Source organism: Aspergillus heteromorphus (genome assembly GCF_003184545.1).
Source record: "Aspergillus heteromorphus CBS 117.55 chromosome Unknown BO70scaffold_7, whole genome shotgun sequence".
In the NCBI taxonomy this organism is placed as follows: domain Eukaryota; kingdom Fungi; phylum Ascomycota; class Eurotiomycetes; order Eurotiales; family Aspergillaceae; genus Aspergillus; species Aspergillus heteromorphus.
The window spans coordinates 918,277-929,726 of NW_020290412.1; the positions used below are offsets into that span (position 1 = coordinate 918,277).

An 11,450-nucleotide genomic window follows, 5' to 3' on the forward strand; every position below is an offset into this window, starting at 1 on the left:
ATGGCCAAGGCACGTACTCAAGTAAGGAGGGGGAGGCTCGGAGCCGTTGGATTAGCCACACATAGGGTCAACCATAACCGAACGGTCCAATATGAGCCAGAATGAGTCACGGCACGACCCAGGGGGAGATTGTCGAGTTCATTCACGGTCGAGCCTGTCGCAATCTGGGACAGGGGGAGGGGGGATTGCATGGCTGCTCACTAAGCATGCCGCCGACCCAACTTTTTTGCCCGCCCGCTCGTACTTGAAAGCTGGTCCCTCCGCTGCAACTCCGGCTTATCACCCCTCCATAGAAAGAACCGCCTGGTCGCATAGGCTCACGGGAGCGCAACGCTCGTCTCGTTCCTGGCCGCTTCTGTTCGGGCTTCTGCCCCTTCATTTCCCCTCGTGAACGTCCCCTCCTTCTCTCTCCGCTCCAATGTCTGAAATTCAACCCGCCCACGCCCCCGGATCGCAAGGCCAACCCCCCCGTGGTGGTCGCCGACGAGGACGGGGCGGAGGCTTCGGAGCTGCCCGCCAATCTGAACAATCTGAGAGCCAACAGACTCCTTCCCACGCTGGTCCCGGAAAAGGCCAAAGATCTAGAGGTCATGGCTCCCGCCGAGGCGGTGGCGCCGGAGGACGCGACAAGCAGGCTCGTCCTGGGAACAATTCTGAGCCGTCTGCGGATGGTTCAGCTGGCGGACAGGCTTCTGAAGGCAAAGCAAAGCAAGCTGTTGCGGCGGCGACAGACGATGCGGATGACGGCGAAGTCTGTTTCATCTGTGCCTCAAAAGTCGAGCACACGTCGATCTCGCCCTGCAACCATCGGACTTGCCATATCTGTGCCATTAGGTTAAGAGCTCTGTATAAGAACAAGGCTTGTGCACACTGTCGGGTACGTGTTCTGCTTGGTGGCATTCCACGTGTTGCCTCAGGATATATGCTAATATATGCTCTGCTGTAGACGGAATCCAGCCATGTCATCTTTACGGACGACCATGCGAAGCGCTTCGAGGATTTCACAGACAAGGACTTCTCCCAGAAGGACGACAACCTCGGAATCAAATATGAGAACAATGACATTTTTGAGGATACAGTCCTGCTGCTGCGGTACAATTGCCCGGACAGAGGCTGTGATGTGGCTTGTTTGGGATGGCCTGACCTGCACCGTCACGTCAAGAGCAAGCATGGCAGAGTGATGTGGTATGTCCTCCGCCGAAGGATACCTTGGGCTGTGCAGATACTTATGGTTACCCCCCATTATCTAGTGACCTTTGTACCCGGAACAAGAAAGTATTCACGCATGAACACGAACTATTCACCAACGCCGAACTACGCAAGCATGAGAAAAGCGGAGATGATGTACCCGGTGCCATTGATCAGAGCGGTTTCAAGGGTCACCCTGAATGTGGTTTCTGCCGGCAGCGCTTCTATGGCGATGATGAACTCTATGCCCACTGCCGCGACCGTCATGAACGATGCCACATCTGCGATCGACGGTCTGGAGGCCGTCAACAGCAATATTACGTTGACTACAATGCACTCGAGGGCCACTTCCAGAAAGACCACTTCCTCTGCTTGGATAAGGAGTGTCTAGAGAAAAAATTTGTTGTCTTTGAATCCCAGATGGATCTGAAGGCCCATCAACTGGAATGTCACCCTAATGGGCTCTCTAAGGATGCAAGGCGTGATGCGCGGCTCGTGGATCTATCATCATTCGACTACAGAACTCCGTATCAGCCCCAAAACCAACGTCGGGGCGCTGGCCGGGGACGCGATCCCAACTCGGAGCCCTTGCCGGTATCTACCGCCCAGCCATTGACCAGAGCCGAGATCGCCTATCAACGGCAGATGGCTATCCAAAGCGCGCAGTCGGTTTCAACCCGCAGTTTCGGCGGCCAGCTCACTCGTGATGACACCCAACCGGTACGTGCTCCTGCTCGATCCGCGGGTGCCACGCCCACCGCAACGCCCCAATCGCATCAACCCCAGTCGCCGAAATGGAAAACCTCGGCCTCGCTGCCGACTCGGGCTCCGCCTCTCCCCAAGAACAAGCACGCCGTCTACGCCATGCGGCAGTGGTCGAGAGAGCCTCGAATCTCCTGAGCAACGACCAGAACAAAATCAAAGAATTCCGAACCAGGGTGTCCAGCTACCGCACCTCCTCCATCACCGCAACCGAACTCATCGATGCCTTCTTCTCTCTATTCGATACTTCCAGTTCCGAACTGGGTAAACTGGTTAAGGAGCTCGCCGAAATCTACGAGGAAGACAGCAAGCGAAACGCACTGCTCAAGTCCTGGAATGACTGGCGCGCAATCAACGAAGACTATCCAGCTCTCCCGGGACCCGGCGGCATACTCCCCGGCATGTCCCCGGAGACCGTGAACGGAAGCGGGATGGGAGGCAAACGTGTTCTGCGCTTGAAGTCCTCAACTGCCCAATCCTCCCGTTCGGCCGTCGGTAGAAGCGGCGCCTTGCCTTCATCGGCATCCTCCGCCAACCCCTTCCCTCCCCTCTCATCCTCCTCCGCTCGCTCCACCCCTCGATCCTCCACCCCTGCCAGATCCACCCCTTGGGGCACTCCAGTTGCTGCCACAGCACCCCCAACATCATCTCTCCGCACTGCTGCCACCTCCCGTCCCACCTCCCGCCCGCCTTCCCGCCCTGTCAACACGAACGCCGATGCCTTCCCTGCTCTCCCTGCCGCAGCAAAGCCCAACGTTCTCATGGCCGGTCTCACCCGCGGAACCGTCCGCTGGGACGACCGTCGTGCGCCCCAAGCAAACGCCTGGTCTTCCTCGTCCCCGAACGAAGCGGGTAGCAGTTCCACCGCGGACGATGACGGAGACTTCCCTGCCGTTGGAGGCAAGAAGGGCAAAGGGAAGAAGGGCAAACAGACGCTGTTCCATTTTGGATGATCGTATTGCCTTTCTTTTTCGAGTGCATCCTTCCCACATATACAGAGTCGGATTTTGTCTATGCATAGTTGCTGTTCTTTGCTTGTTCAGCTGATGTTTTTGAGCGAGTCATATCATAACATTAGAGTTTCTGGAGGTAACAATAAAAGCTTGCTTGTTTCGCTAGATTTCTAATTCAATCATTCAGAAATAGAACGGTCGTTTCCAGTCTCAGAGGGAAAGAAGAAACACGGGACATGCAGCCATGGCTAATACGGTTGTTGAAATTACAAATTGCGCACCCTTCAGATCCAGTTATGAACTGTTGTCCCACTCATCATCATCATCATCTTCTTCTTCATCTGCCGAGTAATTGTCGTCCGATAGCTCCCGCGAAGGGGATTCAAAGGGCCTTTCGGGTAAGTCTTCGCTAAACTCTATCATGGACTCTTCAGAAAATTCGGCGGAAGGCCCAATAGCAGACGATTCAAGCAGAAGATCATGGTGAGAATCTTCCAAGTCAGTGTCGAAATCACTTGGGGCCCTCAGCGGTAGCTCCGGGGATTCGTCCAGAGCGAAGTTACTCAGCTCTTTCTCGGTATCAACACCCTCCATATCAGAAAAGTCATCGTCTTCCGTAAACTCCTCATTGAATTCCCAGGGGGATCCATGCTCTGCTCTCGCAGAATCGTGATAATTGCGTGAGTATGCACCCTGTGTGACATTGCTTGTACTCTCCGCCTCGCCGACACAGGCAGCGTCCTCATCAATGGCAGCCATACGTAGCGCGAAATCATCCTGGAGTCTCCTCAACCATTCTCTAAGGGCTTCATCTTCCAGGGATCCATTTCGGCCTAGCGTTAGTTGTTCTTTTAGGGATAGAATCAGCTTGCGTCTGCGTGTTACCGCTAGCGCTCTCGACTTGCTATGTCGTCGTTTCGTGAGTTGGTTTAGCTTCTCGGACACCTTCTGTGCGGTCTCCAAGATGCCAGGTTGGAATCCAACGAGCTTGGCGAGCGCAAGACCGTAGAATTGGTTCGTGTCGGGCCCTTCCGCAATTTTGTAGAGCATAGTCATCTTTGAAGCATCGGACGATATCTGGGCCTCGAGATGAAGACTTACGACTCCGTTGCGTTCGCCCATTATCACGGCGAGGTCACGGAAGTGGGTAACGAACCAGACTAATGCGTGGCTTTCTACCAGGGCTTCTGCGATGGCTATGGCGATGGCTAGGCCGTCTGTGGTGCTGGTGCCACGACCGAGTTCGTCGACAATGACCATGCTCCGGGGTTCGATGTGCCTGAGGATGAATGCAATTTCACGCATCTCTGCAGCGAAGGTTGAGACATTAGCTTCCAGGTCGTCTGCTGTGGAGACCCGTGCAAATAGCTGATGAACGATTGGAAACGAAGCATATTCGGCTGGTATGAAGCACCCAATTTGTGCCATCACGGTCATCAGTGCCAGAGAGCGAATATACGTGGACTTCCCACTCATGTTGCAGCCCGTTATGATCTGGAAGCGAGACTGCCGTGTTGCATAGGCATCGTTAGGGATAAATTTCTTAGCGTGTATCTTCTCGCGGATCGGATGTCGCCCAGATTTGATAGCGAGGGTATCTGTCAGTTCAGGTCGGATGTAGTCATTAGTTGTAGCTAGTTGAGCGAACGCCACTAGCATGTCAAGTATAGCAATGGCCTCACTAACTTTGAAGAGACCAGAAATTTCGGTGCATATATCTTGAATCAGTTCCTGTACGGTTTCGTCACTCATGTTGACGACTTCGTTGTGGGCATCTGTTATCTTTTGGTTGAGCTTCACCAGGTCGAGCGTTTGACATTCTATACGATTTCTTTTGCGGTAGACGTTGATAAAGATCTCGGGCAAGGGATCAGCTTCCGTAGCTGATAGGCTAATATAATATTGACGAGCTCTGTCAAATTTTAGATCCAGGGCAAGACTATATGTATCTAGAACTGTTAGAAGCAGAGTCGAATTTGAATGCTGAAGGGATTCTTACCTGCTAGTCCAGCGACCATTTCCGCGGCATCTGTATTAGCTTCCTTGTACGTCTGCCTTGCGACATCAAGGAGACTGTTGACACCAGTCTAGGATCACAGTATAAGGCAACTGAGGGAAAACGGGCGTGTATGGGGTATTTACTCTAATACAATAGATTCGCTGGTTCCTGAGGTCGAGTGGTCTGCTCTGGTAGGTAATATGCTCGTTGAGCGTTTCTTCGATCATCTGCTCAACTGCCTGGTGGCATTCCGGGGCACATAGCTGAGATTGACTAATTAGCTTGATCCTACCCGGTGTCAAAGCTTAGATACTTCTCTAATTGTTGACAAAAGGCTACTCTGAGCCGCCGTGAGCGAGTTGTAGACTGAATTGATGGAAGACACATATGTCTTGACCATGATAACGTTGTTCACACATTGCTCGATGTATGAAAAGGCTCGTTTATTGGGAACAAGAATAAGCTGAGGTGTTAGTCAGATTGGGGAAGAAAAAGTGCAGTACACTTACCGATGTCAGAACTTTGTCTGCATCAACAAACCCTTTCAGAGCTATTGTACATGTGAGAGACCATCGATATCCACTATGGGCAGCAGAAATTGTAAAATCGCACCTTCCATGACCGATGCAAGCATTTCCTCCTTGGTGAATAGTTCTTCAACAGCGTCAAATCGTGCTTGCAATTTCGGCTCCTCCGTCGAAGGCTGAAGGATATTGGCTCTTAGGAGTCTCCCACCCATGGGGGTCAGAGTATCGTTCAGTAGTCCGTATAGGCTGTCCTTTGATTTCACACTGTGAATATTCTGGATCAGTTCCAAGGAGACGATGGTGGACAGATCAATGGACATCGATCCCTGAGAGGGTTCGAATCTGATACGGAGAGTGTGGCTAGCAAATGTTTTATTAAGCTCAAACTCGATATACTTGAGGGCCTGCAAGGGTCAGCCAGTCTCATCGCTAGCATTTCTGCGGAGCGCATACAGCAGCAAGGCAGCAAGCCGCGAAGTAATTCCCTCCCAGGATGATCTTGATGGAATCGACATCTTGCAAAAAGGCAAGTCGGTCCGCATATTCATAACCCACCCTCTCGGACCAGAGATTTCGATCTAGAAAGGTGAATGTTGTGTCCTGGAAATTTTCCTGGATGATGTAGGATAGTTTGGATTCCTTTGCAGAGTTCATAAATAGGATCTCCGTCGGCTCAAACACTCCAATCTTCGTCACAGTTTTGACATAAGTCTGGGTGTGGCAGATCTGACAGAGAACAGTTTCGGCCGTAGAAAGATTGACAAAGGCTAGACCAACCGTCGACGAGACTCCGCGAGACTCACTGACCGCGCAGATGATGTCCTGCGAAGCGACGCTTGTGGCCGTCGTAGTCGGTCTCGGTGTTCTAGGGAGCGTGCTACCGGTTCGGGATAGGGGCACGAAGGAGCTCGCCCCTCTAACGGACGATGCTCTAGAGAACGAAGCGGACATCGTGACGACATGTCCTGCGATGAACGTCGGGGAGTGTTGGGAGGAGGAGAGGAAAGTGGTGCAGACGATATAGTAGAGCTTCCATCCGAAAGTGGCTTAGCGCCGATGGCAGCCACTCCCCGCGATAAGTCGGCCTGATTATCTTTTTTTTTTTTTCTGAATTTCTTCCTCGACCAGACAGAAACCTCCCCCCGAAAAAAATCGAAGAGCGACACCATGGCGACTCTTCTTCCTCCCCCGACGAAACGCCAGAAGACCGAGACCGCTGAGCGGGCCCGTTTGCAGCAGGAGATCCAGAGTATCCCGGAAAATCTGGGCAGCATTCGAGTGCAATTCTTCGACCAGGCGACGGGATCAGCCACCGGGCCGGCGGTGTCCGTCCCTGTAGCCGATGCCAGTGTGAAAAATCTCGAGACCCTTCTGAACACGTTACAAGGCAATGTAGGTACGCAGCGTGAGGCGCATTGGCGCTCGTTGGCACCTAGATACCTGCAACTAATCGCATTCGTCCATCCCGCAGGAAGATGATGATGAACGAGTACCGTACCGGTTCACCTACCAGTCCGACGGCAAAGAGAAAGACAACCAGACCATCGACATTCTATCCGACTTGTACCATTCCCTCCTCAAGCCTGGTGTCAAGACAACCGAAGACACCGTCCACCTTTACTTCACCCCCCAAGCCGTTTTCCGCGTCAAAGCCGTCTCGCGATGCTCGGCATCCATCGCCGGGCATGGCGAAGCAATCCTTGCGACCTCCTTCTCCCCCGTCAATTCGTCCACAATGGTCACGGGCAGCGGTGACTCCACCGCCCGCATCTGGGATTGCGACACTGGCACTCCCCTGCACACCCTCAAAGGACATACCAGTTGGGTGCTGGCCGTCAGCTTCTCGCCCAACGGCGCTATGATCGCAACAGGTAGCATGGATAACACCGTGCGCGTCTGGGACGCAAAGAAGGGCCAAGCCTTGGGAGCTCCCTTGAAGGGCCACGCGAAGTGGATCACCAATCTCGCCTGGGAGCCTTACCACCTACAAGAGTCCGGCCGGCCGCGTTTGGCCTCCGCCTCTAAGGACTCGACGGTTCGCGTATGGGATGTGGTCTCGAAACGGATCGATTTCGTTTTGACCGGCCACAAGGGCTCGGTTAGCTGTGTCCGCTGGGGCGGCACCGGGAAGATCTACACGGCTTCCCACGACAAGACCATCAAGGTGTGGAATGCCCAGGACGGCACCCTGATCCAGACGCTATCCGCGCACGCACACCGGGTGAACCATCTGGCTCTATCCACCGACTTTGCCCTCCGCACAGCATACCACGATCACACCGGCCAGGTGCCGCAGTCGGAATCCGACAAGGTGGCTGCGGCCAAGAAGCGGTTTGAGCAGGCCGCCACCGTCAACAACAAGATCGTAGAGAAGCTCGTCTCGGCGAGTGACGACTTCACCATGTACCTGTGGGAACCCGAGAACTCCAACAAGCCGATTGCCCGGCTCCTAGGTCACCAGAAGGAGGTCAATCACGTCACATTCTCGCCGGACATGGCATACATCGCATCGGCGGGATTCGACAACCACGTCAAGCTTTGGAACGGCCGCGATGGGAAGTAAGTATTCAGATACCTGCCATCAATTTTTTTTTCTTCTCGGATACCTAACAATTCCAGATTCATCACCACCCTGCGTGGGCACGTGGGCGCCGTCTACCAATGCTGTTTCTCCGCCGACTCACGACTCCTCGTATCCTCATCCAAGGACACCACCTTGAAGGTCTGGAATGTGCGGACGGGCAAACTGTCCGAGGACCTGCCGGGCCACAAGGACGAGGTATTTGCGGTAGACTGGAGTCCGGACGGGCAGAAGGTGGGCAGTGGCGGTAAGGATAAGGCAGTGCGGATATGGAGAAACTAATGAATATCACTGATACTACACATGATCACCTCCCTCCCGTTACGTCTGATCGTCTCTCTTCATTATTTGCAAGATATGATATATATTGGAATAGATACCCTTATTTCGCACCCGCAGGGGAAAAAAAAGTTTCTCATCACTACTAGTACAGACAGTGTTTCTTGACAGTTCTTCCAATTTAGACACCAAATCCAATCACTCGTAGTAGTATGTACATTCGTTAAAACAGGCAGACATAGGGAGGCAGTACTACCAACCCCTCAGATTAAATTAAAGGTACTCCCAAGCGGCGGCAGTGCCGTTGGTCGGGACACCCAGGGCATCAAAACCCAAGCAGTCATCCACATTGCCACTGGGCACGGTGGCATTGCTCACGGCGGCAAACACCTGCCACTTGCTGTCCTCGGTGGGACAGGCCATGAAGCCGGAGGCGCCCCAGCCGTTGAAGGTCCATGATCCGAACTCAGTCCCAGGGGTGTAGACGAAGGGCCCCAGGGAAGAGCCGGCGGGGATGTAGGCCGAGTGGGGGACGGTGAAGGACAGGGCGCCGGAAGGGTTGACGTAGACTTCCTGGCCGCCGGGGACTTCGACGCTCTGCGAGAGAGAGAGAGAGAGAGGCGGGCGTTAGCAGGGTGGCTGGGAGGAAAGAGAGGGAGGGAGCAGGGAGCAGGGAGCAGGGGGTGGGGGTTTACCAAGCCGGAACCCGAGCCTGCGAAAACGGTCTCAGTTCCCGGGGGGCAGAGGGCGCTGCTGTTGCCGAAGGGACAGTAGGACTCGGTCTCGCCGCCTAGGTAGAAGGCGCTGCCGGCGGCGTTGAGAGGCAACAGGTGGATGGGGGAGCCAGAGCGGGCAGACATGACGCCGAAGGCAGCGGTATCCCGGGTGACCTTGGAGGAGGGGGCGGCGGCGGCCAGGAGGGGAAGGAGGGAGGAGGCGAGAGTGAGCTTCATTTTGATTAATTCGGTTATGTGTCCTGTGTTCTGTATAAAACTAGTGAACGGTTCTGGTGCTGGGGAAGGGGGAGACCGGATGTGATGTCTGGCCCCGTATTTATATTCAAGCCATCAGGGGCGAAGAGGAGTGGTGAAATTGCAGATCGCCGATTCGAAGCAGCAGGTTGATGGATATCCAGATTATTGGAGCTGCAAGTTTGCAGAAGGCCGGCGGAACGCGCCGCTCATGACCGCACTCCATCCTACTCCTCCTACTCCTTTTAGCAGGTAGGGAATCTGGATCGTAGCCTATCAGGCAATCTGGATTCTAGCAGGACATTGGCGATGGGCCACCCAAGGTGAAACCGCATCAGAGCGAGCCGAAAAGGCCACTCGGATGGGGGAACTGGAGAGGCATGACGTGAGGTCTTCCCGACTGTCTCACATTTGCTCCGAGACACGGCCGGCCCGGAGCCTGCGAGCCTGCGATGCGGTGGGGGATAGTAATCATAGAAAGGACCGTTAAGGGTGCTCAGGGTGCCGATCAGCCACGGGGTGAAGAATGAGGATCATCCATCAGCCTCGGTTCAATTAACTAAGGGTTAAGATGTGCACGTCATGCATGCATGGTGGCCAGCTGGTGCACCGCCACAGCTACGGTCATTTATGGCTGGGTCGGTCATTTTCATTCCTCTCGCCATAATAGGATACAGAAGATAGGAGGCGGAAAATCGGGTAGTAATCAAAGCCAACCAAGAGCAGCCAGGAAAGAAAATAGATAGCAAATACCAGTAGGCGACAAAAGCCAAACGACACCGGTCCGGATACAAGTACACCCACCCACCCAGTTTCAACAAAAGCCAACACCACAGAGCCCGACCCGTAAGAAATGCGTTGAAGAAATCGGAAGTAGCAAAAACAGTGCGCCCCAAGGTATCCCAAGCTAGCAAACATCCCGCCTCAGTCATAGTCCTCCCCACCATCATCCCCATCGCTGTGGCGCCCCCGGGGTCCCTTGACCCCATCCTTCCGGATGGGGATCTTGATCCCCTGCAAGGCAAAGCATTTGCTGATCGACGTGCTCTCGATGACGCCCGGGAATTTCTTGGCGGAGTAAACTTGGAACGGATCGGAAAAGACAGAGGCCAACACCGGCGCAGACCCGTGATTGATCACGGACACCCCCCCATTGGACGAGTCACCGGATTGGGTGCCCACGTTGACAAAACTCATCTTGAGACTGGGCCGATCATCAGCATATGTCATGACACCACCAGAACAGGCAGCTGAACTCACCGGAAAATCCCCTCTGTGCGCACACTCAAATCCTGCAGGATAAACCACACGCCAATCTTGTTGTCGGGGTCGGTCAGCCGAAACGCGCTGGCGCTCAGACTGCCAATCAGATTCCGTGTGAACATTCCGCCCGGCCCAGAGGCTACAGGCTGCGTGGGGGAGATGTTGGCAGGTGGCATATGGCCGCCAGGGTAATAGGGTTGGTAGTAATGCGCCTGCGGATTGGCCGGGTATGGGTTTTGGTATGGCAGCTGCGGGTTGCCGCCGTAGTAACTGTTTATCTGAGGGTATCCAACTGACTGCCCGTAGGTGTTCGGCGCGTAGGGGGGAAATGAGGGCGAGACGCTGTGCGGCGGCGGCGGGTATGAGGAGGACATGGCAGTGGATATCGACGGAGAGGTGGCAGAGTGTTTGACGAGATTCACTTCGCTGGTACCTTCAGCGTTCCACAGGTCGACCATGAGTACATAGAAGGACGTATCGATCTCACTAGGATGTTCGGTTAGTCGATATTCCAGACGGAGGGTGTGCGCGCGACGCGGACATACTTGATATCAATCTCTTTTTCGGTTTGCGCATCTCTGACAACCAGGCGGATGCAGGGAGGAGGTGTGATGGGTCGCCGATCCTGGGCGCGGGTAAGCTCTTGCAGGAGAAATGGGGAAACTCGAGACGGAAACCGACCTTATCTCCAAAGCCACACATCCGAGCGCGAACAGGCTGCTGCCCCACCATCAGCGACCAAATGCGACCATCATGAACGGTGGAAAGCGGTGCTAGATGACTTGATGAAGCCATCGCGCCGGCGGGCGGTACGGGCCCGGCGGAGCCCGGAGTGGGATATGATGACGATGGAGGGGGGATCCGATCCATCGAGAGAGGAGGTGGTGGAGCTGGTGCCGTGTGCGTCCGGTCGTCCAGAGCGTACAT

General features: G+C 54.4%; 3 protein-coding genes across 3 annotated transcripts; 1 reads left to right on the top strand and 2 right to left on the bottom strand.

Annotated features, from left to right (window-relative positions):
* Positions 1–418: 418 nt before the first annotated feature.
* On the top strand, positions 419–8,292 carry BO70DRAFT_369951 (E3 ubiquitin-protein ligase HEL2; the record flags this gene model as incomplete). Its single annotated transcript, XM_025544714.1, has 7 exons — positions 419–877; positions 947–1,185; positions 1,251–1,933; positions 1,975–2,802; positions 6,562–6,821; positions 6,970–7,988; positions 8,049–8,292. 7 exons carry the CDS (start codon positions 419–421, stop codon positions 8,290–8,292), a joined length of 3,732 nt encoding a protein of 1,243 aa, XP_025401152.1.
* Positions 8,293–8,468: 176 nt separating this feature from the next.
* Positions 8,469–9,604, bottom strand: BO70DRAFT_360648 (putative IgE binding protein). The gene is made up of 2 exons (XM_025542836.1): positions 8,985–9,604; positions 8,469–8,886 (listed from the first exon to the last, which is right to left on the bottom strand). Exons 1-2 carry the CDS (start codon positions 9,240–9,242, stop codon positions 8,563–8,565), a joined length of 582 nt encoding a protein of 193 aa, XP_025401153.1. The 5' UTR covers positions 9,243–9,604; the 3' UTR covers positions 8,469–8,562.
* Positions 9,605–10,184: 580 nt separating this feature from the next.
* Positions 10,185–11,450, bottom strand: BO70DRAFT_287901 (velvet factor family protein; the record flags this gene model as incomplete). The annotated part of the gene is made up of 4 exons (XM_025539261.1): positions 10,185–10,464; positions 10,521–11,009; positions 11,069–11,148; positions 11,205–11,450. 4 exons carry the CDS (start codon positions 11,448–11,450, stop codon positions 10,185–10,187), a joined length of 1,095 nt encoding a protein of 364 aa, XP_025401154.1.